This window comes from Peromyscus eremicus, chromosome 8b (assembly GCF_949786415.1).
Source record: "Peromyscus eremicus chromosome 8b, PerEre_H2_v1, whole genome shotgun sequence".
NCBI lineage: Eukaryota > Metazoa > Chordata > Mammalia > Rodentia > Cricetidae > Peromyscus > Peromyscus eremicus.
The window spans coordinates 60240852-60266329 of NC_081424.1; the positions used below are offsets into that span (position 1 = coordinate 60240852).

Sequence of the window (25478 nt, forward strand, 5' to 3'; positions counted from 1 at the left end):
AAGCCAGTTAGTGATTATAGGAAAATAAAAATAATGCATTACATAAATAATATATGGTTCCTTGGGCAGGTTTTTTCCTCTCTCCTTTGGTTTTTAATGTTCATTTTTATTTCTAAGGTTGCTTAAGTTGAACTCAGCTGGCTATTATAACCAACTAGAGGTTAGATTTGTACTTTGTGGTCGAACAGTCTTAGGAGACAGCTGAGTTGGTGCAGAATAGAATAGTAATGTTTTGAAAGCCATTGTAATACACTGTGGCTGTGGCAGTGTGGTTCTAGGGGAATAGTTTTATATTTAATTATGCTTGAGGGCCTGTTTTCATTGCTAAGCAGTTTGTGAGGAACTTATCACTGCTGCTTTGTCCTCAGATCTCTAACTGGGAAGTTCATCTTGAAGTTTTGTTTTTCATTGTAAATTGGAGACATCCTTATGTTACTGTCTGTAATGTAAGGAAAGTATTGGTGCTTGTTTATCTGAAGGAAAGAAGAGCAACAGTTTTTAACTGAAAATTTATAGGCTGTTTTTCAAGTATGGGTCTGTTCATTAAAATGTTGCATCAGAGCCAGGCGGTGGTGGCGCACACCTTTAATCCCAGCACTCGAGAGGCAGAGGCAGGTGGATCTCTGTGAGTTCCAGGATAGCCAGGGCTACACAGAGAAATCCTGTCTTGGGGGGAGGGATGTTGCATTGGTTGTAGAGCTTATGTTTGACAGTTAAGAGTCTTAGTTGTTAGCAGTTGACAGTAATTTTTAAATGTATAGTGGAAGACAGATTTTGAGAGCTATTAAGAGGCTGTATCAGACATCATTCTGGCCTTAGAGACAGAACGATAACAACACAGATTAACCAACCTCATGTTCTAATGAGTGCTTCCATTTTGGCTGCTTAGTTTTTACTTGTCTCTCAGTTAATCAGATGCATAGACTATTTTATTTTTAAAGGATGACTGACCCTGGATGAAGAGCAATTCCGTACTACTCTTTATCAAATACTAGCAGCAACATAATTGCATCTTCACTAGTATGTTTCTTAGCATTCTTACCTTTGGGCAACACTTATTGAGGTCCTTATATAGATAGACCAATGAATATGAATAAGACTGTCTCCAGTGCCAGGTGATGAGCACAGGTCAGTGTCAGTGTCAGTGATTCTCCAGGCCCACACTCCCTTCCAGGTTCTCTGGGATGCTGGTAAGAGCTGCCTTCATTATTGCACAGGATCCAAGATGAGGAAACATTACTTTTGTTCTAAAGCTGATGATTTTGATGACAGGCCTGAGTGCTAGAATAAGGTCTTTGTTGTATCAGAGCTATGTCGTGAGACCTTTTTAGGTCAGTGTGCTGAGTGAATATTTTCCATTATGAGAAATATTCATGCATATTGATATGTTATGAATGGATGAGGACTATATTTCCACTAGGCACATTGTCAATCAAGTGTGTACCCTCAGTGTGGAAGACCTGCCAGGTATTGGCAGGAGTTGCTGAGGTGCAGCTATATTTATAGTATTATAGAAGAGTGGAAGCCAGGGTGCTGATTTTCTTGTGTTGTACAAACAGAAGGAGCCAGCCAAGTGGGGTGGTAACCTCCTGTCAGGTTAACTCACTGTGAGCACACGCTGTCCTGCTGCCTGGTGACTCACCTGTTGTCCTGCTGTTTTCCTTAACAGTCTGCACTGGTTTCTAAAACACTGACTGGGGTCTACTGTAGTCTTTCCCACACAGCTCTGAATACTAGTGGGTAAAATTTGCCATTTCTTCCTTTGAAACATCTCACTGAAGCTCACCCTTTGCATCTCTTCTCCTCCTTCCCTCTCCCACCTGTTCTGCATGGTTTCTCTCCTGCTGATGCTGCCTTCACCTGGGTCCTGGCATGTCTCTTAATCCCAGGGAGAAGGAATCACTTTGCCTACTACAGCTATCACACTTATGAAGGTAATGCTATGCTTAATACTACTTTTGTAATCAGGGCACTAACAGAACCTCTTAGGTGAACAATGTTGACTGAACAGACACTGTATGTGTAAGATGTGTAATGTGTTCTCTTTCTGTTCGTATCTACTCAGTGCCCTGTGTCCTGCACCCAGATAATTTATTGGAAGCTTTTTTTTTTTTTTTTTTTTTTTTTTTTGCTGCTTGCCTTTCCCATGCTCACTCTGGAAAGTGAATGTAGGCAGAGGATTGACAACAGAACTGTTGACTGCAAGCAAAGGGCCTTTAAGTGCTCTTGGGCTGTGGTATGGTTTGTGTCCCTTTCATACTTAGAGAACAGGCTAAGCATCCCTCACTCCAGATTTGAAATGATTTAAGTGCTGATGTGGAAACAGAAGGGAAAATGTCTCATGGAATGGGTATAGTCATCACCCAGGTACTCTAAATATGTTGGGTGCAGTTTCCTGTAGGCTGTGTGTTATATTGTCATGGAATTTATGTTTAAATGTAAGTTCTAGCCCCAAGATACGTGGTATATTAAATATATGTGAATATCACAATATCTGGGGTAAAATGTCAATCTGAAACTTGACTAGGGCTCTGGTAGCCTATGTGTCTGCCATGGGTCTTCTTAGGACTGGTCTGTAGTGCTTTAGCTGTCCTAGTTTTCCACTGGAGAGGCACCCAGGTGCTGTGGACAGTTGACTGTAGAGTGCTCCTGGAAGGTGGAGGATAATAGGAATGGAGGTTGAGGGAGCACCGTAATACTCATGCTTCCAGTTCAGAGCTGGAGGTGGACTGCCACTGGGAGGGAGGCCAGAGGCACCAAGCTCTTCCTCCTTGCCTTCCTCCCTCAGCTTGGATTAGATGCTCTGTCGCCCACTTGTCCTGTAGCTATTAGATTCTTGTCTATGGTTTTCTATTAAAATGATGTGGTAAGAAAGGAGAGACTGGGAGAGCAGCCTGAGTCTGTTGGTGTCAAAATGTAATTTTTTTTTTTTTTGCTAGCTGCAGAAGAGTGTTAATGTGAACACTGCTCCTAACAGATATGTCTTTGATGTTCTTTTGGCTTTGACTCACATGGTTACTTACTTTGTTCCTTTGTAATTCATTTGTGGTGTTTGTGTGGCTGTATTTCATTACTTTCACTTTTAGTATGACTGTTTGCTCTAGAACATTAATTATCAAAGAAGGCCAGTGTGGCCTAGCTACCAAGGAGCTTGAATTGATGGGGACCTAGTCAGTGGGAATCTTTCTGATAATAAGGTTCCTGTGCTTTGAAGGTCAGGAAGGGCGTGATTTGTGAACTGCCCATGACAGTCAAGTAAACACAGTAGTAAACATCCCAGGAGGAGAGGAGTCCATGTCCAGGAAAAGCCCACAAAGCTTTCATTTTGTTTTTGGACATGTTGTTGGCATTAAACTTCTTTTCCTTCAGACTCAGTATCCAAAGTGCTGACATTAATCAAGCTAATCAGTGTTTAGCTTCTGTGATTTTGATGTCTCATTCAGATCCAGAGTTTCTGAGAATAATTAGAGATGAAAATATTCCAACGTGAGGGGGACAGCACAGACAGGCCATTGTGGAGAGGTCCGTAGTAGGCATGTATGTCTCTGACATACTCGAGTCTCATCTTACCTTCACCCAGATGTTACAGATTTGATAATATTTCAGAAATAGAAAATTATATCAGTAGAGTGTTAGTTTGTGTACCCTAAAACTAAAGTTGGTTCTGGAGAGCTTAGGTATTTATGGTATCTTTTGTTCGTAAGAGTTCAGATTACATCACAGCTGAGAGACTTTAAGATTTAAAACAGTCTGTGTACACACCAGAGTCCTCCAAACTTCTGAACTTCTCATAGCTAACGTCTGATTCCAGTGACAAGATTTGAGTAAAGGACTCGGACAGTCGTGAAACAAACTGGAGAGGCTCACACTGGTTTTAAGGAGACCTTACTTGGTGCTTTTGCAGCCCACACTGAGTGTGGCTGTGGTGAAGCTGGAATTGTATACTAATTCTTATGTTCTGTGAGGTACACTTGCCATATGTTCACTCTGAAAACAGAGGGCTTCGGCGTACACCCTTTGCACAGATGGGGTAGAGTGGGTGAACGTGAGTGGGCTAGTGGGCTGGCGTTGCTGCTTCCTCTTGTCCTGCCCCTTACCCATCGCAGAAGTCAGACTGTAGCGGTTGTGCTCCACGTTTTCTTTAAAGGACACAGAATTGGGTGGGCACAAAAGCATAGGTAATCTGGAGGAGTTGGGGGTGTGGTGTGAATATGATCAAGACATGTATGAAATTCTCAAAGAAAAAATCAAAAACTAAAAAGTTATCCTTTCTGCCTTTAACCCCAGTTCTTCTGAAGGGAGTTAAGCGTTTCAGTAACATTTTTTTGTCAGTGGTACACATTGGAACACTTGAGATTTAGACTGTGGTTCAGGAGATCTGGTGAGCTGGGAGGGTTGCACAGTTGACGCGTTGTGGTGCCCCACCACTGTACTGTGAACATAAGGGTGCATGGGACTTCTGCCCCACAAAGGTTCTGGTTTGAAGTAATGGCTTACGTCGTCTTACTCTGTATTCTCAATACAATCCCATCCTTGGAATCACCAAGGAAAACCTAGGGTAGTGTGCTTGGGAAAGAAGTATAATCAAAAAGTGTTGTCATTAATGACACTTAACATTTGTACAGACAGGAGCTGACTGGTGTCTATGTCTAGTGTGTTAAGGTATGTGATGTTAGTTGAGACTCCTTGGAAAGAAGTCCTGAGAAGTAAAGCTGTACTGTCCTTAGTAAGAGAACTTGTTTGTCTCAAACATAAGATCATTAGACTTCACAAAAGGATCTCTATGCCTTCTCTTCTCACAGACGGCTCTGACTCTAGAGACAAGCCAAAGTTATACCGCCTTCAACTAAGTGTGACTGAAGTTGGGACAGAGAAGTTCGATGACAATTCTATCCAGGTACTTGATCGTGTTTGCTGCCTAAGCCCTTTACTGTCATTCCTCCTATCAGTAATTAATAAGCACATGTCAAGGAACCAGCCACATGTGAATGAATGAAAATGATAGCCCTAGTATTTAACTTGAAGTCATTCAGTCTTCTCGGAGTCCCTTTTCTCTGCTTTAGTGTAGAGAGAACATGATGTGCTTGTGTCCAGAGTGCACCTACAGAAACGTGCTGTTGTAACATTCCAGTCTGGCTGTTGACTTCTGCTTGGGAAGCAGAGGTGCTGAGACAGTTGATAGGTCTGTCCTAGGAAGACTGCCTAGTCTGCAGTCAGCACTGCCTGAGCATTTGAAAGGAGGGTGTCAAGATTCGACACTGGGCTTGTCCAGTCAACCGTTCTTTACCACTTGTTTCTGTGCATGAGTAAAGTGGTTGAGTTTTTAGTTCTTAACAGTAAAATCTAAGCAAGGTTTTTTAGAAATAATAATTTTCTGTATGGATTCATCTATTCATTACCTAGTTAATGTTTCAGATCATATGCTTTGTGTGTGTGTTGGGAAGGGGGATCCTGGGGTTGGAACCGAGTGCCTCGTTGTAGATAGTCAATGACCATACTACTGAACGACTTCCTGAACCCGTCATACTATTAGTAAAGCAGAGTTACAGTATTCTTGGGTTTTTTTTTTTTTTTTTTTGGTTTTTTGAGACAGGGTTTCTCTGTGTAGTTTTGCGCCTTTCCTGGAACTCACTTGGTAGCCCAGGCTGGCCTCGAACTTACAGAGATCCGCCTGGCTCTGCCTCCCGAGTGCTGGGATTAAAGGCGTGCGCCACCACCGCCCGGCGAGTTACAGTATTCTTGAAAACAAGTTCTTCAATGTAAAAAATGCCCAGATACTTTGACATAATTTTATACTATTAAGAGAGAAATCCACATAAGAAAACAAAAAATCCAGGGCTTGTTAGACTGTGTCTATCATGGCAGAACGTGAATGTTTTAAGCACTGTGTACTTCGTGATGGAACTGTCTTTCCCTTCTCTTTTCAGTTGTTTGGCCCAGGAATTCAGCCTCATCACTGTGATCTCACTAACATGGATGGAGTAGTCACTGTGACACCCAGAAGTATGGATGCAGAGACTTACGTGGATGGCCAGCGCATCTCAGAGACCACCATGCTGCAGAGTGGCATGAAAGTGCAGTTTGGCACTTCCCATGTGTTTAAGTTTGTGGACCCCATCCAGGACCATGTTCTTTCAAAGAGATCTGTGGATGGAGGCCTGATGGTCAAGGGCCCAAGACATAAACCTGGGTGAATATGATAGATCAGCTTAAGGATTTTAGAGTGTTTTGGCTATAAAGTAATTTCAATTAGATGTAAATACCTTTTTATTTTCAGTTTTTAATTACATTTTTTTATTTTCTGTGTGCATGTGTGTGTGCATTTGTGTGTACCTGTTTTTTTTCTGTACTCGAGAGGTTATCTCACAGGAGTGTGCTTTCTCCCACCTGTGGGTCCTGTGGATCAAATTCAGGTTGTCAGGCTGGCAAGCAAACAAGTAAGCAAGCAAGCATGTTCCTCACTCCATTTTCCCATCCTTTATTTTTAGTTTTAAAAGATAAAAATGAAGGGTTTGGAGAAGTGGCTTAGTGCTTAAGAGCAGTTGCTGTTTTTGCCGAGGACCCTGTGTGGTTCCCAGTACCTGAGTCAGGCAGCTCTCAACCATCCCATAATGCTAGTTCCAGGGGTTCTGATGTGGGTACTACACACACGTGTTGCACATACATATGTGCAGGCACAACACCCATGTAAAATAAAAATAAAACTTTTTAATATCAAAGTGAAGTTTATAGATCAGGAGTTTTTTGTAAATTTGTATTGGTTTTGGAACAAAAAGAGTAGAAAGATTCTGACTTAATCTTGAAATTGGAAGTTCTGACTGATTTTAAAGTTTCTTTGTTTTAAAGCTGATCTGATCTTGGGACCATCACCTTGTGTATCTAATAGTGTTTACCCATCTCACTCTAAAGCTCTGGCTACACAAGGGGGATCTATTTAAGAACTCAGAGCCTTTAGCTCCACCTAGTGTTTTCATGAGGTCTTGCAGTGTGGCCTCTGCTGTTAAACCTTTTTTTGGAGAAGAGTTTTTCTTTTGGTAATAATTTTGGAATCATACACTGTTAAGCTACTTTGTATCTGTTTTATAGGTTAATAAGGTATCGATCTTGGGGAAATAGCTTCCATAACTCCTATTTACAAGAGTTCTAAGTCCACAGAAGTATAACCTGCTCAAAGAATATAAGCATAAACCAACCTGTAAACCACTGTGTTGGTGGACTCTGTACTGCCCCACCTCCATTTTGTTTGTTTGTTTGTTTGTTTGTTTGTTTTTTAAAGACAGGGTCTTGCCATGTAACCCAGACTTGCCTTAAACTCACAGATACCTGCCTGCCTAACATGACATTGGTTACCTTCACACATCTGACACTTTGGACCAGATATTATTACTATTCAGAGTTAACATTTTTTTCTCCAGTGAACACATCATAACATGCACTGGTTTAGGCACAAGGATGTTTGAAGTTTCATACGCAATGTATGAAGTGTTTCTAGCTTTTCACCTTGAGTTGCAGTGTTTTTGTTTTTAATTTATATACTTGGGTATATGTACTACATGTGTGCAGGAATCCAGCCCAAGTTTACAATAACTTTGTACTAACTTATGCCTTTAGCTGTGAGTATCATACCTTCCCCAGTACTCAGAACACAGTAATGACATACAGGGGCTTAGTGGATCAAGACATCCCTTAAATCCCCAAACTGATGTCTTGGAGATGGTTACATGCAGAAAGTTAATGATTATTTAGACTTTGGTAAAAAACTTCTTAGAAGTTATTTTTCAGAGCATGGTATTGCTTTACATCGCAAGATATTTTATTTTCTTAGGGAATTATATAGAGGAATTTCTAATAGAAAAATTATTTGAATTTCAACATTACTTGTTTTAGTCTATTAATGAAACTTTGAAATTAAACCATGTAGTTCTCAAATGTTAAAACAATCCAGAATTAGCTATTGCTTTATTCTTGTTGGCTTACAGGCACCTTTAGGTTCCTTTTCCCGTTAGGTTGGGACCAGTGTGTTATATTTAATCTTTGTTTGTGCGAAAGAATATAGTTTTGGTTGCCCGAGCTTTGTTCCTGTAGAAAAATACAATTTTTTGTATTATTTAAAGTTTTTATTATTTTATTTATATATGGTGTTTTGCCTACCTGTATATCTGTATGTGCCTGATGCCCACAGAGGCCAGAAGAGAGTATTAGATCCCCTAAAATTGGAGTTACAGATGTTTGTGAGCTATCAAGTGGGTGCTGGTAATTGAACTCAGGTTCTCGGCAAGAATAACAAGTACTCTTAACCATAGAGCCATCTCTCCAGCCCCAGTTTTTTGTTACTAACAACAGGACCTGATAAGAAAAGCTCTCAGCCGGGCAGTGGTGGCGCACGCCTTTAATCCCAGCACTCGGGAGGCAGAGCCAGGCGGATCTCTGTGAGTTCGAGGCCAGCCTGGGCTGCAGAGTGAGTTCCAGGAAAGGCGCAAAGCTACACAGAGAAACCCTGTCTCGAAAAAAAAAAAAAGAAAAAAAAAAGAAAAGCTCTCATATTTACTGTCACATTTTAAAAGTCTATATGCCAAAATAAATGAGTTTATTAATGATCTTTGAACATTGGAATACTGTCTATTCTTGCTGTGTTGAGAGTACTACTTTGTCAGTTGAAATTTAATTTTTATGTTTCTTTTTCATTCAATAGAGCCGTTCAGGAGACAACCTTTGATTTGGGAGGAGATATTCACAGTGGGACAGCATTGCCAGCAAGCAGGGTAGGTGGTTATGGATCATGACATGATCATCTTGTAGGTTGGATGTTATAGGGCGCTCAGGAACAGAAGCTCCTTTGTTAAAGACTTGAGTTCACAGTAGCCTCTCTCTGCTGTATCTGTTCACCCCGTGGTACATAATGGAAGGTGTCCTGAGTTCAGGATAGAGTGCTTTCTCTTTCAAGTGGGTATGTGTGTTGCCTGTGCTACTACTGTGTGTAACTCACCTCTTTGGCCAGATGCTGCTGAGGATGATGTGCCCTTGCCCCTTTACTTCCCTTGATACAAGTACTAGACCCCCATTGGTTACTCACTTCTCTAAGTCATCCTTTGTTCCTGTATATAAAAGTCATTTCTCCCTTCATCTTGGTGATCTATTTCTGGATTATAGTTACTGTAAAACTTGGTGAGCTGAAACAGCAGCCCCTTCATTTATTGATAATTGGATGAACTAGTTTGAGTTTACTAGGGCAGCCGGTTTACTGGTCTTGCTACTGGTCCCTCATGTGACTGCAGTCAGCTAGCAGGTGAATCAGTGACACACTTCTGAGACTACCCACCTTGCTTCTCTTTGCTGTTTTGGGTTCTTTCCGAAGGACTCTTTAAACGAGAGCAGTCAGAGCTTGTGGTCAGGTGGTGTTCTGTAGGACTAGCACCTTGAACTTGCAGGTGTTCTTAAGAGTTAGGCCCAGGGCTGATATAGCACCAATTTTTTTTTTCTGCCTTTTATTGGTTGAAACAAATCAGAGTCAGATTTAAGGGGAAGAGGTCTTCTTGAGATGTGGTATGTTGGAGGCCATGATGGAACTAAGCTGGGAACATTGTCCTCCTGACTCAGTTTGCTGTCCCCCCGTCCTCCTCTCTCGCAGCCCCACTCCGCTACCCCACTTTCAGCACAGTTTCTTGACTGCATCCTCTGAGGAGGCCGTTCGTGTATCTTAAGGTTTGTTGCTTCTACCAGGCTCCTGTCCTTCACTGTGCTTTCTGTGTTCTTGTTACAATAGTGTCTACTTATAACCACTCTTCTATACATACTCTTCTACTTCAGGTTGCTCTGTCTTTGTCCCTGGACCATGGCTTGGTGGTACTAGGTGAATTGTTGGTACCTCTTTCTCTAATATACTTAACTTCTGATAATTGGAGAGCTAAGCTGTCAGGTCTAGGGCCCTGCCCCTCCTGTTTATACGTGTTCCCTTGGTGACCTTGCCACGCTGCCTAAGATTATACCTATTTGTTGTTCGCTAGTGTGTGCCTTTGACCCTGGTTTCCCCAGACTGAAATCTTCAGAGGCTTGATTGACTTTCTGTTCCGCATTGATGGGTATTCAAATTTAACATAGTGAATTAAGCCTGGCTTTTGCTTTTGTTTTTGTTTTTGTTTTTCTTAAACTTATTTCTTTCTCATCTTCTTCAGTTTAGTAAGTTATACCACCAACCATGGCTTTGCCCCACTGAAGTCTGTCCCAGGTTGCCTTTGATTCCTTTCCTTTGCACAGCTCCTGCGTGAGGGCTGTCCTATCTTGTTTTCTCTGGCTGTGAAGCATCTGCATGCCTCTGCCTTACTCAGCATTCAGTACTCACATAACAGGGCAGTGCAGTGCTGTGAGCAGCAGCTCCTCTCAGGTGTACTGGCCAGCCCTGGCTGGTTGTCATTACTCTTGAATTTTAGGGACATGCATTTGGTTCTGTTGGAGCACTGCTGTCAAAGCCTCTGGTACCTTTCCGACCTGCCACGGACTGGCCCACCGGGGGTACCACAACCGTAGGAGAACCAGGGCTTGGGTAGTCAGGAAGGCAAGGATTCGGTGAATGACAGACAGACAACACACTCAGAAGTGGTTTGAATCTGCTGTTATTTTACTTCTGTAAATCAGTAGTTTAGGGGGCTGGAGAAATGGCTCAGAGGTTAAGAGCACTGGCTGCTGTTCCAGAGGCCCTGAGTTCAATTCCCAGCAACCACATGGTGGCTTACAACCATCTAGGATGAGATCTGGTGCCCTCTTCTGGCGTGTAGGCATACATGCCGGAACACTGCATACATAATAAATAAATAATTTTTTTTTAAAAAATCAGTAGTTTATATACAGAAAAGAAAACTATCAAGTCATACAAGGAACAACAAGAACTTGGCAATAATTTAATTACATCATCTCTAAAAAACAGCAAGCACACAATTATTAATCGGCGCCAGACATATCCCTTCACCCACAAGAACTTTATGACCCAAAGAGCAGTCTGTGTTTTTTAAACTTAGTACAGTCTCTAGACTTGTATAGACTTTTTGTGTTGTAGCTGTGTCCCTTATCTTATCTCAGCAGTGTTTTAGTTTATAATACATTTCTACTTTTTTGGTTCCCATGGCCCATTTAGCCAATTTGGATGCTGCAGACCCTCTCTAAGTCTTTTTTTTAGTTCTTTTACCACATATCTCTTTTAATATAAAACCTTTTTACCTGTTGGAATATGGACTCTTGTACTTTTATGCCTGTAAGGGGAAGGGGTTCTGCTGTAGTCGTTAAGTTTTCCATGTTGAACTTCCTCAACAGAGGGGCCCATCATCTGCCTCCTATGATATAACGTTTTTTTTTTGTTTGTTTGTTTTTTGTTTTGTTTTATCATAAATCACTTTAGTTGGGATTCTTAAAGGATTTCTAGTGAGTGAGTGTTCATTCCCTAGAAGTACCTGAACCTTTATACTTTCTTTATCTAGCAGCTTGGGGTCTTTAAGAAATAGCTTGTTCTGTTATATCTGATTAAGATCCATGTCCAGCTTCCCCTTTCCTCCATAGTTCACAACCCAAGCATTCATTAATTTTGGCTGTGCTTCGTAGGTTAATTAGAACATTATCAGAAAAGCAGTTATACAGAACCCATAGCCCAGGGAGCTCATGATCTGTGAAGTACATCTTCTTTGAGAAGGAAGTATAACGCGGGCACTCTGTCAGGGACCTCTAGGGAGCTTAGTCCCGTGGGACACATATCTCCTGTACGCTATTATTGACATAGTTGTTCATGTCACACGGACGACACCAGAGTTGGTGTGGCACCGACCCACACATCATGGCCTTCACCTAGCTTCACAGCTCCTGATACTATGATTTCCTCCCTCCAGGGCTGTTGCAAGTAGTGTCTTCCCCTCCCCTCTCACACTCCATTCTTGTGTGTGTCCACTTCTCGTTTACCTTCTACTAGATCTTATTCTTTGTTTTTACATGATTGGCCCCTTCTTGTCTTAATCCATCCTCCCGATGAGGTCATTCTTGAGCAGCATCCAGTCATACTACATGTCAAGCTTTTGGGTAACTATTATTCCTACCTGGTGTCTCTGCTTGCAAATTGATGATGTGGGCTGTGAACTCTGGATACAGGGACCCTGTTTCATAAATTAATTGTTGTGCCTCTAATGCTGCAACAGAACCTTGGCACATACAAACGAATAAATACTCCAGAGGTGAAGCAGAACTTTTCTCATAACAATGTATACTCAACATAGAAGGCTTGGTAAATAGAGGGAAAATGAAAGTCCATTATCCACAGTATAAATGACTCTTATTAACATTTGTGAACCCTTTCCAGAGTGCTTAGATTGTAGGGAGGCAGATGTGCCTGTGCCTTTGTGTTTACTTATGTGTTTCAACTCTATGAGGCTTGTCTGTCTACATACCTTTCTGTACTATGTTGTACTGTTAATTGTGACCAGTTTTTTTGTTTGTTTTCTTAAGTCATTTAAAAATAATTCTTTAGTATATAAGCCCATAAACGTGTCCTGATTTATTTTTCCATTGTCATTACTGGTCATTTGTAAGTATTTTTTTAAAGAAATTTTAAAGCCTAAAATAGTGCCATCTGCTGGCCAGTTTTATTTTTGTTACTGTAACTGGGGAAGTAAAATGACTATTCTTTCAAAATCGTTTTGTCTTTATATTTTATTGCTAAGGTTTACTCCTTACTCTTTGAAAATCAAAATGTCCGTGTTTTTTTCATGCTCGTGCATTCACTGCTGTGAGCTTCTGGACAGGACACTGGACTCAGGGTCTTCAGTGTTTCTGAATGATCTGTTCTGGGTCCTCACCTTCCCTGCACTGCAGCCAGACCCACATTAGTTTCCTGCCTGCAGTGCTAAGTGTAAAGCTTGGTTGGTTGGTGTGTGAGGTCCTCTAACGCTGTGGCTTCCTTTGGAACAGAGCACTACTAGACTGGACAGTGACAGGGTATCCTCTGCCTCCAGCACAGCTGAGCGAGGGATGGTGAAGCCAATGATCCGACTGGACCAGGAGCAAGATTATCGCCGGAGAGAAAGCAGGTGAGAGAAGTGAGCACCCCTAGAGGAGGCTTTGGGGTAAAGATGCTGAGGCTATAGATTTAGCCAGAAGTTGTAGAGAGTTTACCAGGCTTTTATGAGTATATGTGTGTTACTGAATAAAATGAATGTTTAGTAATTGCATTCCTTCCTTGCCACGTGTAGCCTTTGGACACTGGCACATTGGGTTTTACTTTCTCTTTTAAGTTGGCTGCTCTATAGCATACAGAGAAAGGGACTTTTTATAATATTTTAGTATGTGATCATTTTTATAGAGAAAATTAATTATTGCATCCATTTCTAGAAGAAATTTAAAAATATGTAAAGACAAAAATAATTTTGAAGAGACATTCCCTGTCCCAGACTCTCATGTGGTATGTCTCCCTGCTGAGGCAAGCAAAGGGTGAATTAGTTTCCTTACATTGTTGCCTCATTTCTTATGACACGGAACTTCTCTGCTTTCTGTTTTCTTTTATGCTTTTTAATATGTTACCTTTATAAATCAGGAGTCTTTGTTTTAAGTAGTGTAGCAGGCTGTGTCCCACGTGCTCACTGTTAAGTGACACCATAGTACTTAGAGCCCTAGAGGCCACAGATGGGGAGAAGGAAATGCCGAGTGAACTCTGTGTGCTGTTGGCAGGGAGCTGGAGATGTTATTGACCTGTTGCAGGGTTTTGAAGAAGGCATTCTTTCTGTTCTTGTCAGACATCCAGAACAGATGGTTGGCAGAAGTGGGAGACTTGCGTACAGTTAGAGTCAATTGTCAATGCAGTCAGTGTCGTAAAAAGTCTTTTATTACCTTCCATCTTCCAGCAGAGGGCACTGTGTATCACAAGATTATTAATAACTTCAGTCCAATAATGAAATATGTGGTTATCAACAAATATCATAATATTTTTATTGTGGTTTTTTTGACTATTCATGTAAGATTTTTTTTTGGCTGTGTGATTATTAGATTTCATAAAAGGTAGTTCTCTTTTTGTGTTTACACTTGTTTGGGGTGGTATAGAGTAATAGCTTATGGTATCCGTCATGGTGAAGTGTTGAATCAGTATTGGTTTTCTTTTTGGTCTGTTTGTTTGAGATGGGCCTCACTATAAAGTCCTGGATGGCCTTGGACCTCACTATGTGAGCCAGGCTGGCCTAGAACTCACAGACGTCCTCCTGTCTCTGCCTCCCAAGTTTTGGGATTAAAGGTATGCTACTACATCTGGTATGAACTGATACTGCAGTGATCACAGGCATGTATCTATACATGATGGAGAAATGTGACTATGAGTCTAGGTGGGACGAGGAGAGACAGACCATGAAAACAAATAAATATATTCTTATTATAGCAAAATAGCCACGCGAAGGGGCTAGTCCTAAAAGTTTGATTTACACTATGAATGTTGTTTGTTGATGTTAAGACAGGATGGAAACAGATAAACCTTCTAATTCCTACTACACTTTTCACATTGACAATGCTGAAATTAGCAGTGCTTAATTGATGTAGTTTAAAATCTTGGTCATTTTAATAAACAGATTTAAAATTATAATTTTAAGGAAGCTCAAACATCCTTTTGAGTGAGGGGAGTAACTTTTCTTTTAATTATCACAACATTTTCCCCCTTTTTCCAGTTAATATAAACTCCTTATTAAATTTGTTAAAACAATGAAATGAATAATTTATACATTTTATCCAAGCTAATTCTTTTAAAAATTTGAAACTGCCAGCCAGGCAAGGTGGTGCACACCATTAATCTTGGAGGCCAGCCTGGTCTACATAGTTGATTCCATGCCAGCCAGGGCTTTGTGGTGAGACTATATCTCAAAAAAAAAAAAAAAAAAAAAAAAAGAAAGAAAGAAAAAGAAAAATACACTTTTAGTATAAGATCTGTATTGAAATAATTATGCATTTAAATCATATTGTTTTTTTAAATTCTTAAGGTAAACTCATTGTTAAATTACAGATTGGAGTAAACTTTGAATAATATAATTTAATGAAAAGAATTTTGCCTTTAAAATGATAATTTGTGTTAACTTACATTATGTTCTTTTTTTAAGGTTGTGTGTATGTGTTAGTTATATGGGTTCTGGGATTCAAACTCTGTTCTCAGCATCTTTTTTAGCTGTTAAGCAATTTCTCCAGTCCCTTGGTGTTCTTTTCTTTTTATTCATCTTTTCATACTTGGCAAAGGTGAGAGAATGAGGAGGATGGAGCTGTTTGTCAGTGGAAAAGAATATTTCAGTTAGCTGGGCTGTCATTTATTAGAAAACTGTGTCTTTTCACTGTTACCTGAGCTGGGTGGCTTAGATCCTTGTCTTCAACATGTGGTACTCATTAATAATCCAGACACGTGTGTCTTATCTGCCCTCACAATAGAAGTCTGTCCTTCAAGGAATCCACCTTCTGTCCACTCATCTGATGTGTGACTAGGTTAACAGAAGAGGCTAGAGACTGTGCCGTGTATGACTTAACACCTCAAAACTCCACGTGGAAATGTGCACAGGTGGCAGGCAGTGACGTTGTTAGCTGTTGACCTTACCTCAAGGCAATTTGAGTGATGTCAGTTTTTCTTTTAGAACTCAGGATGCGGCTGGGCCTGAACTGATACTGCCTGCCAGCATTGAATTCAGGGAAAGCTGTGAGTCATTTTAGATTCTACTACTAGTGAATAAGTTCATGTTCACTTTTCTTCAGATGACATTCCTACTTTCTGTTCACTTTTCTTCTTTTCTAAAATCTCTTTACAGCTGAAGATTCTTTCTTATCTGCCATTATAAACTATACCAATAGCTCCACAGTGCACTTTAAGCTGTCACCCACGTATGTGTTATACATGGCGTGCCGGTATGTATTGTCCAGCCAGCACAGGCCCGACATCAGCCCTACAGAGCGCACCCACAAGGCCATTGCTGTTGTCAACAAGATGGTGAGCATGATGGAAGGGGTCATTCAGGTGAGTGTCGGCCCGGCAAGCCTCTGGGGAATAGTGGCCATCTTGTTAGTTTCTGTGACATTCCTGGTTTGGTTACAAGTTTGCCTTTATAGCCTAGGATTCTTTTTTTTTTTTTTTTTTTTTTTTTAATAAAATGCATAGCTTTTAAAGTTAAAAAAATAAAAACTTTTAAAAAATTTCTTTTCTGGAAACTGTAGAGTAAATGAGGATAAACTGTATATATTGTAACATAGTCATCTTAAAATTAGCCACTGTGAGAAAGTGCTGAGGTGATAGTTTCTTTGAATTTTCTTTAAATTATTGAAATGAAATTCACACAGGGTATGTGTGCAGCTCTACCTTGAGAATGTTTCTTCAGTGCCAAAGAGATAGCCGTCCTCCCTCCACAGGCCCTGGTGTCTGCGGTTGTCAGGTGCTTGCTTCTTTCTGAGGAGCCTACTGTGGGGTGGAGAGTATATGTAGTTTTGACAGTATAGATGTAGGCTTGATGGGTTTGAGGACAAACTTCTCACTTCAGACGGACATCTTTCATGGCCCTGTTAAGAATTGCCTGTTGGTAGATGGTTTGGTTCCTTTAATACTCAAAATCCATCGTTGATAAAATTGGCACAGCTGTTTTTTTATATTTGCAGATAATTTGAGGATTTTATTATAAAGGTTATTACAAGTAATTTACGGATTTTAAAGTTTTCCTAACTTAACCAATGCCTTTACTCAGCTAAGAAACTAGCTGCAGTGTTAAATACTTTGGTTAAATGGTTTGGTAATCAAAAAAAAAAAAAAAAAAAAAAAAAAAAAAAATCCTGGCAGTGTAATTTGAGGGAAACCGAGATGGTCTTCTAGTACTCTCAGGGTTATTTTTAAAAGCCAAGATTTTTCCACAAACATTTCTTTCACAGTTAAGTGATTAGCACAGTAGGAGTTTGATGGGCTTGTTCAAGCTAAAGAACAGACAAGAAGGAAGGTCGTTTTACCTGGGCATTTTGTTATTCTGGTCTCATCACTTTATACACAAACAAACAAGTGTCCTTTTCAGTTGTCATGCCAAGTCCTTGTCTGTCTCTGCCATGTGTGGACTTAGAAGCTTGTTTCAGACTGTGGTCCTTCAGCCACCAAACTGCCTTTGAGAATTTGTCCTCGCTGGTGTCTTCTGGTGAGGACTTTGACTACTGTCTAGAAAGGCTTTTAAACTTCAGAGTAGGCTCAGTGTAAAATTGGAGCACTCTTTGTTGGTGGGAAAGAATTACGACAGTAAATAATGTCAGCAAGTAATTTAAATTCTGTTTTCAAAATAGTATTCCCTTTAGTATAGCTGCAATATGAATTCTTACGTACTTTAAAACTTTCAGCTTTTATTTTGATTGTTTTTATTGGTCTTTTCATTCTCATTCTCATAATTAATTCAAGGGAATGGACTCCCTTACCTTTGAGTAGTAAGCCCACAGTATCATTTTTAAAAAGTGTTTGAAAGTCCTTCCGTTGCATATCTTTCAAATAAGTCAGTGTGTTCGTTTGTGTTTTATTATGACATCATCCTTATAAACTGTACAACTCAGTTATGCAAATGTTAGGGACATGACACCAGCCATTATGTCAGATAATCTGGGGATAACTAAATGTCGTGCCTCATGTCGTACCTTCATGTTAGTGTTTTGATTTTTTTAAACAGTCATGATTGTTTACAAGTTTCTTTCTCTCGTTCTGCTTGATTTCCCCTCGTCTGTTTTTCTCCAGGAAGTAGACCAGGTTGATCAGGTAGGACATGCTGCTGGGAGCTGATCCTAGCTGTGTTGGCTTAGCTGAGTTTCTCATGCTGCTTCCATTACAAATATGATCCTACAAAAACTGGACTGAGCAGTTCATAACCCTCATTCAGCAACTGAAACATGCAGTACTAAAATCCTTTTGACTGTGCAACTTTATCAGCATTTCATAATTTCTGCTTAATGCACTTCAGTATGATATGAAATGACAAAAGCTCTGTGCCTTCTCTATTATTTATCCTTGGTTCCTGTTCTTTGGATCTCATCTAAGGTTGCCTGGCCTGCAAATGTGGTCGGGAGAGGACGTGATAGATCAGTACTTGATACTGAGTTACATGGTGTCCAAGCCAGTGACTACAAGTATCAGGGTGGTTGTGGGTAACCATGGATACATGTGTGTATGCTACACAGATTACCAGATAATGCACAATCTACAATTTGGTTTGGTAATACACAATATCTCCATTTTCTACTGATTCTGCAAATTACATCTCATTAGACCAATATGTCTGTGTACATGAATCTTGACATGTTGCAGTGGTTATTTGCTTCCCATTGCTCTGCATGTACCTACATTTCTTTGCAAGTATCTGGTATCTGTGGTAAATACCTGGTGAAGATGGGAAGGTACTGGTCTATCTTCAGCTTTTCAGGAGCATTCCTATTTATTTCTAATGTCTTGCATTGTTAATGGAAGTGTTTTCTGTCCACAGAAACAAAAGAACATTGCAGGGGCACTTGCTTTCTGGATGGCAAATGCGTCTGAACTTCTCAACTTCATCAAGCAGGACCGCGACCTTAGTCGGATCACACTAGATGCCCAGGATGTTTTAGCACACTTGGTTCAGATGGCATTTAAGTAAGAAGCACATTTGGAAAGAGTTAACTCACATGCTTCCTGTTCTGTTTACAAAACTAATACTAAAGATTTGTATTTAACCTAATTGAAGATGCTTACCAAGAAGCTTGGGAAAATGTGCTGACTTGAGAGCACTGCACTCTGGGCTCCATTTCTAGTGTTCCAGAGTCCGATTTTTGTTACTTTTAGTGGAAACTATTTTTAAAGAGTATAGAAGTCTAACACTATCTGTGCAACTTGCTAAGGTGACTAAAATCTTGTATTTTCAGGTACTTGGTTCACTGTCTCCAGTCAGAACTTAATAACTACATGCCAGCCTTTCTGGATGATCCTGAGGAAAACAGTCTGCAAAGACCAAAAATAGGTTAGGGTCTTATGTACCTTTCTCTAACATTTAACTTGACTTAACTTGGTATCTTTTTGTTTTGTTTTTAAGATTTATTTTTATTTTTTAATCTTTTAAGTACATGGATGTTTTGCCTGATTATATGTTTGTGTGCCATATGTGAGCTAGAGTCCAGAGAGGGTGTTAGGTCCCTTGGGACTGAATATCAGACTGTTGTGAGCCACCACGTGGGTGCTGGGAATCAAGGGAATCAACTTGGGTCCTCTGGAAGAGCAGCCAATGCTCTTAACCACTGAGCCATCTCTCCAGCCCCTTGTTTTGTTTATTTTTTGATGCCACTGACCTTGGTCTGGGTTATAGGCCCAACAAGCTTCTGTTATGCCACTATGTCAAGGACCTATGTTTTAATTTTTAATTTTTTTATGTATATGAACTTGGACTGCATGCATGTGTGTGTATAGTACCCACAGAGGCCTGAAACTAGAGGGATTCCCTGGAACTAGAGTTACAGATGGCTGTTAAATGCCATGTAGGGTGCTGGGAACTGAACCTGAGATCTTCTGCAAGTGCAGCAAGTACTCTTAATTTCTGAGCTACCTCTCCAGCCCTTAAATTTATCTTAATGTTGTAAGGGGTGTGTTTCTTTTTTTAAGATTTATCTTTATTTATGTTTTGTGTTTGTATGAGTGCATGCTGTGGGTGCCAGTGCCCAAGGAGGCCAGAAGAGGGCATTAGAGCCCCTTGAGTTGGGGTACATGCAGCTGGGAAATGAACCTGTGTCTCCCAGAAGATGAGCAAGTGTTCTTAACCATGGAGCCATCTTCCAGCCCTGGGGTTGTTTCTTAAATGTTTTTTTTTTTTGGATTCGGTGGTCTTTGAAATAACTTCTAAGGAACTGTCTGTTAGATTTATGAGTAATTTTCACTTTTGCTTTGCTATGTTGATAATACGTAAAAGGTCTTTAAAAGTCTTCTAGTTAATTTATATGTGAATTGTGGTTAGTTAGTAACTGCATGTATTTGAAACCACATCCCTGCTTTCTGTTTGAATTTAGCATTTATAACTGGTTTGACAGCATTTGTTAATTGTCTAAAGTTGGTATAACTCAGAAGGTTCTGCAATGACATTTGGTCCCTGGGTTTCTGTTCCATGTCCTGAACAGATGATGTGCTGCATACACTCACAGGAGCCATGTCCTTGCTGAGGCGCTGCAGAGTCAATGCTGCCTTGACCATCCAGCTATTCTCTCAGCTTTTCCATTTTATCAATATGTGGCTGTTCAACAGATTGGTGACTGACCCAGATTCAGGCCTGTGTTCCCACTACTGGGGAGCAATTATCCGCCAGCAGCTAGGGCATATTGAAGCCTGGGCAGAGAAGCAGGGGCTAGAGCTGGCAGCTGACTGTCACTTGAGCAGGATTGTGCAGGTGTGTACAAGGTTGTACTCCATTCTCTCAACTTCTCCCTCTTTCCTGTTAATGTATTTTGTGGTGCATTTCAGATTTTTTATGGTGGGTAAGAACTTGGGTTCAGTAAAGCCTCAGTCTTTTTCTCATTTCACATAGTCAAGCAGTGATGTGGCAGCATCTAGACTGCTGTAACAAAGCAGCTAAAACTAAATGTCTTAGCAGACATTTGTTGTCTCCCACTTCTGGAAATTAGAGTTTGAAGTCAAGGTGCTAGCCATGGGAGTATCTTTTGAGGGAGTATAAATCTGTTCTACCAACCTCTGGTAGTTCACACCCAACATAGGCATTCGTTGGACAGTCGTTGCCGTAGTCTTTCCGTGGCATTCTTGGATACGTGTCTGTCCGGGTGTCTGGTTTGTACAAGGGCACCAGTGACCTGGCTTCCTTTTTAACTATCTATAAACAAGGTTCCTTCTTGTAATACTCGGGCCTCCAACATTAGAATTTCTCATTGTTCACCCTATAACAAGATGTATAAACAGTAGGATAGAAATATCATTGAACTGTTCTTTTTGTTGAGACCAGCAAGATATACTTTAGAAAGCTATAAATTGAAGGATAAATGATAATTAGTTGCCAAGTCATATTCTGCTATCTGAACAGCTCTCAGGGAGAGCTTTAGATACCAAAGACTAGGAACTGGTGTTTATAATTAAGAAAATGAGTTATATGCAACCTCAAAACATACAACAATTAAATTTTTTTCTAATATATTAGCTTTTGTTTTTTATGCCTTCATCTCCTCCAAAGATATTAATTATTCTGAGAAGCTAGTTAGCTCTCAACTCTTATCAAAATTCATATCAGCAAGACTCTCTGATTCCTATAACTGATCATCTGGATTGCTGTATAAATATTCAAACTTTCAAAGCGACCTTTAAAAGTGCATTATGAACATCGATACTTGAATCAAATTATGTTAAAACATAAAAACTAAAGTAAACCCAAGAGGCTTTTAAAAAGCCCACAAAAGTATGCTTGTAGTTTAATATATGCTTCTAAATGTTAATGCCTCTTTACAAGCATCCTGCACTTCAAAACCAAATTAGCAAGTTATTAGCTTAACAACTGTTACCAAAGGGTGTTTTGTTTTGTGTTTTGTGGTGCTGAGGATTTAAACCCAGTGCCTCACATGTGATACTGAGTATGGGCTCTTCCATTAACCTGCACTCTCAGCCCCAAAGAAAAAATATTTTTAGTATCTTACTTAATAATATTTGTTCTTTTAAATAGGCTACTACTTTGCTTACCATGGATAAGTATGTACCCGATGACATTCCAAATATAAACAGCACATGCTTTAAGTTAAATTCTCTACAACTTCAAGCCTTATTACAAAATTACCACTGTGCACCTGATGAGCCTTTTATTCCCCCGGTAAGTGAATATTACCATGATACCATGAAGAATTTTCATGTCTGCACAGGAAAATTGGGATGAAGGGGGGAAGTAAAGGGAAACTCTCTCAGTGATGTGTCAGTAACTTGGCTCACCTAAAGTGATCTTAAGAGGTCATTTTACTCTGAAGTCTTAGCTGCGCGGTGCAAAGAATATAGATTATATAAGCATTTTAAGAAAGAAATGATTTAATTCAAGGCATTGCTTCTTGGGAAATCTTTGAAAAGACTAGAGGAAAGGAAGTTGAGTTGAAGTTTATACCACCATGCTTAAATACCAGAGAGCCAGCGCTTCAATTAAAGCTACAAGGATACTTTTCATAATCACATGTATACTCCTGCCACCAGCATCAGCATGAATCTTCACTCCATAGCAGCCTTCTATGATTCCATACATCAGTGTCTGATTGGTAACAACCACTGTCTACCCAGAGGACAGTCTTGAGTTTTATGTGTACTGATCTCACGCTGTAATAGGACTTGAGGGTAAAAAGCCCATCCATCTGTAATATCTGTCCCCATTGACTGTTTATATAGAAAGCTGTGCCACAGATACTACCATCTTAAGTCAATACCTGAGAGAAACAGAAAGAAAAGATTTGGGCTCAAGGTTTCTGAGATTCAGTCCATGATCCACTGGTTTCATGACTATGGGCTGTATGTAGTAAGGCAGAGACCATGATTGCAAAGAAGACACTGTGAACGAAAGCTGCTTACATCCTGCAGCCAGGAAACATAGAACCTGTGGAGCTCTGTCCTTTGGTCATGACATGGTGTTGCCATCTTAAAATCAGAGCAACTGATAACTCACACTAGACCCTCAAGACACAGGATTAAGCCCACTAGCATTTTCTAGTGGAATTGGGGAGGACTCACAGAACCCCTGTCCACCTGAAGATTCTATAAGCAGGTAGCAGTTGCTGGGAATTGAGAAACTCGTCTCTGGTGGTATACCTGCCTATAAGCTGCCCATGTTCCTTTTGTTGGGTAATCCCATTAAATGTTTACCATGGCAGACTTGGGTGGAATCATTTCTGACCTGTTCTTACTCTCTCTGTAAAGGGTAAGTATATATGGACTCCCCAGGAGGGAAAAATTATTCAAAGACAGGAAGGGGCCATGGCAAGATAAAATCTTTAAAGATTGACAACTTTCCCAGTGACCTTTTTCCAATTAGACCCAATTTTCCCTGGTTCCACCACTTCATGATGTAATCTATTCAGATTTTGAATTTACCAACTATTAATTCATTGACAAAGACGAGCCCTTTTGACCTGATCACTTCCCAAAAGCCTCACATCTAAACGCAGGGGTAGCATGCCCTCAGTACATAAGCCTTAGGGGGTGCTTCAGATCCAAACCATACCATCTGCCATCTGAGCCAGTCGTGCCTAGATTGTGCTAGTTGATGGATAAATGAAGTTCAGTATTGAGTTTATATCCATAAAAGACAGGTACAAAATAACCAAACAGTGAAAACAACCCAGTTAGCAATACAGTGCACCAGAAAATCATGGTACAGTGATATGAAGGAATGTTTTGCTACAGTGAAGAAGAAATTGTGATTACCACCACAATGTGTGTGGATATTATGATGCATTGTTGTAAAAGAAACTGTATGTGAATGCAAAATATATGCAGTGGCTTTCAGCTATTTAATTTCAAGAATAGAGAAAACTCTGTGACATCATAAGCCTGGGTAGTTGTTCCCTGTGTGGAAAAGGAAGATGGTAGTAGAGCCCAGGGCTGCTTCTGAGGGGCTACTATGCTCCTGTTACTGGGCTGTGGGAAATGAGCTGGGGTCTTCATTTTAATGAGTCATATACTGAGACATGTGAACTTCACGTTTGCCTTCTTTCTTACCATTCCTCATCCCCAGATGTGTGTGTGTTTGTGTCTCAGTAATGTATTTTGTAATGTAAGCCATCCATAGACCCCCAGTTCTGCAGCTCTCCTAGTGAGACTCCTAAGCATAGATATTTTATCCTGTGGGTCTTTTGTTTGTTATTGTTTTTTTAATGTTCATTTTGTGAGGTTTTCTCTATGGAATTGCATGTTCTATAAAAATAATTACTTACAACTTAATAAAAATGTGTTAAAGAATTGTGCAAGTGAATCAACGGCATTGAAAAAGAGAAGAACATCTTTTTGTTTGTTTGTTTTGTTTTGTTTCATTTTGAGACAGTTTCTCTATGTAGCCCTGGCTGTCCTGGAACTCACTCTATAGATCACCCTGGCCTTGAACTCCTGCCTCTGCCTCCCGAGTGCTGGGATTAAAGGTGTGTGCACCACCACTGCCCAGCGAGAACATCTTGTGGTAAAACAGTGTTTTAAAGCCATGAGTAGTAGGGAGTTAATCAGCCTCTTGTTCTCTCGTTAAGTAGTGTGTGTCTGGTGTGTGAACACTTTGTTAAGCCAGCTCTGTATGTCCTGTTGAGTGTGCTCTACCCTGAAGTCATGTCTGTGACATAGCAAGTGCTTCCCGTCAGTGAGCATCTCTTAATGAGTCAGCATTTGTTTTCCGCAGGATCTCATAAAAAATGTTGTGGCCGTTGCTGAGAACACAGCTGATGAGCTCGCCCGCAGTGATGGCCGAGATGTGCAGTTGGAGGAGGACCCTGACCTACAGCTACCTTTTCTTTTGCCAGAAGATGGCTATTCCTGTGATGTCGTCAGAAACATTCCTAATGGTTTACAAGAATTTTTAGACCCTCTGTGCCAGAGAGGTAAATACCACCAGTCACACCTCAGTTGGAGGACGTAGCTAGGTTCAGGCGAGCGTTGCACTGGCTCCCTGATGACAGCCCTGAGGAAGCTGTGTTCACTGAGATGAAAGATCTCACATGCCTAGACCGGCCTGTGTGGGTGTGCTGTGTCCCTCCATGGAGCACCTGCTCCTCCCACATGGTGCCGGAACAAGGGACCTTTGTATCCCTTCCTCCTGCCAGTGGAGAGCAGCACAGGCCCCTGGGCTCCGAGTGATCCTAGCCCACTGCCACCCAGCTGCGCTGTCATGGGCAGGGCACCCCTGGCCTCTGTTCCTTCCTCATAAAGTAGGCCAAGAGGAATGAAAATGGACGATTGTTGTAGGGGGAGGCTCTGTGAGTGCCCCATGTCCTGTGACAGCTTCTGGGGCTACCATCAGGTAGACTTGTAGCTGTCTCCAGCTTTTCCCTGACTGCTTCTGTGACCTTTGATATACTGTTTTGCTGGTGTATAACAATTTTTTAAAAATCAGTTTTTTTCTTAAAGTATGGGCTTTGAGGCAATACAGATTTTAATCTATTCTGCTACATTTTTTATGATGTAAAGAATAACAGATGAGTAGGAAAGTAGACCCAAAGTATAGGGGTTCAATTAAATAACAATAATAATAACAAATAATAGTGAAGGTACTGCAGCCATAGATAAATGAAGTGAGTGTGATTTTTATTTTTAAACTTCAGTGACTGTTTCACTCACCACAATAAGTAAATTTTAGATCTTCAAAAGTATAGTGGGAAAAAAATGCATTACATTGAAAGACTGCCTCTTCTCATGAACTGTGTTGTTGGCAAAGCAGTTTGTGCGTTAGTCCTCCCAGCAGGTCTCCTGTTCTCAGAGATGCGAAGTCCAAGGTAGGGAAGCAGAGGTTTGGTCGTTC

At 40.5% G+C, this 25478-nt stretch overlaps 1 protein-coding gene across 10 annotated transcripts in view; it reads left to right on the forward strand.

Annotated features, from left to right (window-relative positions):
• Afdn (afadin, adherens junction formation factor) overlaps nucleotides 1-25478 on the forward strand; it is a 132113-nt gene that overhangs the window by 62294 nt on the left and 44341 nt on the right. For 4 of the 10 annotated variants that reach the window (XM_059272891.1, XM_059272894.1, XM_059272893.1 and 1 more), the window contains exons 9-20: nucleotides 4803-4897; nucleotides 5928-6190; nucleotides 8693-8762; nucleotides 12943-13061; nucleotides 15624-15685; nucleotides 15795-16000; nucleotides 17735-17755; nucleotides 18477-18622; nucleotides 18892-18986; nucleotides 20131-20396; nucleotides 21672-21815; nucleotides 24363-24561. In XM_059272891.1, coding sequence (XP_059128874.1) covers nucleotides 4803-4897; nucleotides 5928-6190; nucleotides 8693-8762; nucleotides 12943-13061; nucleotides 15624-15685; nucleotides 15795-16000; nucleotides 17735-17755; nucleotides 18477-18622; nucleotides 18892-18986; nucleotides 20131-20396; nucleotides 21672-21815; nucleotides 24363-24561 — 1686 coding nt within the window. Of the gene's footprint in view, nucleotides 1-1889; nucleotides 1935-4802; nucleotides 4898-5927; nucleotides 6191-8692; nucleotides 8763-12942; nucleotides 13062-15623; nucleotides 15686-15794; nucleotides 16001-17734; nucleotides 17756-18476; nucleotides 18623-18891; nucleotides 18987-20130; nucleotides 20397-21671; nucleotides 21816-24362; nucleotides 24562-25478 lie in introns of all 10 variants that reach the window. The other 6 variants (XM_059272895.1, XM_059272896.1, XM_059272897.1 and 3 more) reach the window with 3 other exon arrangements.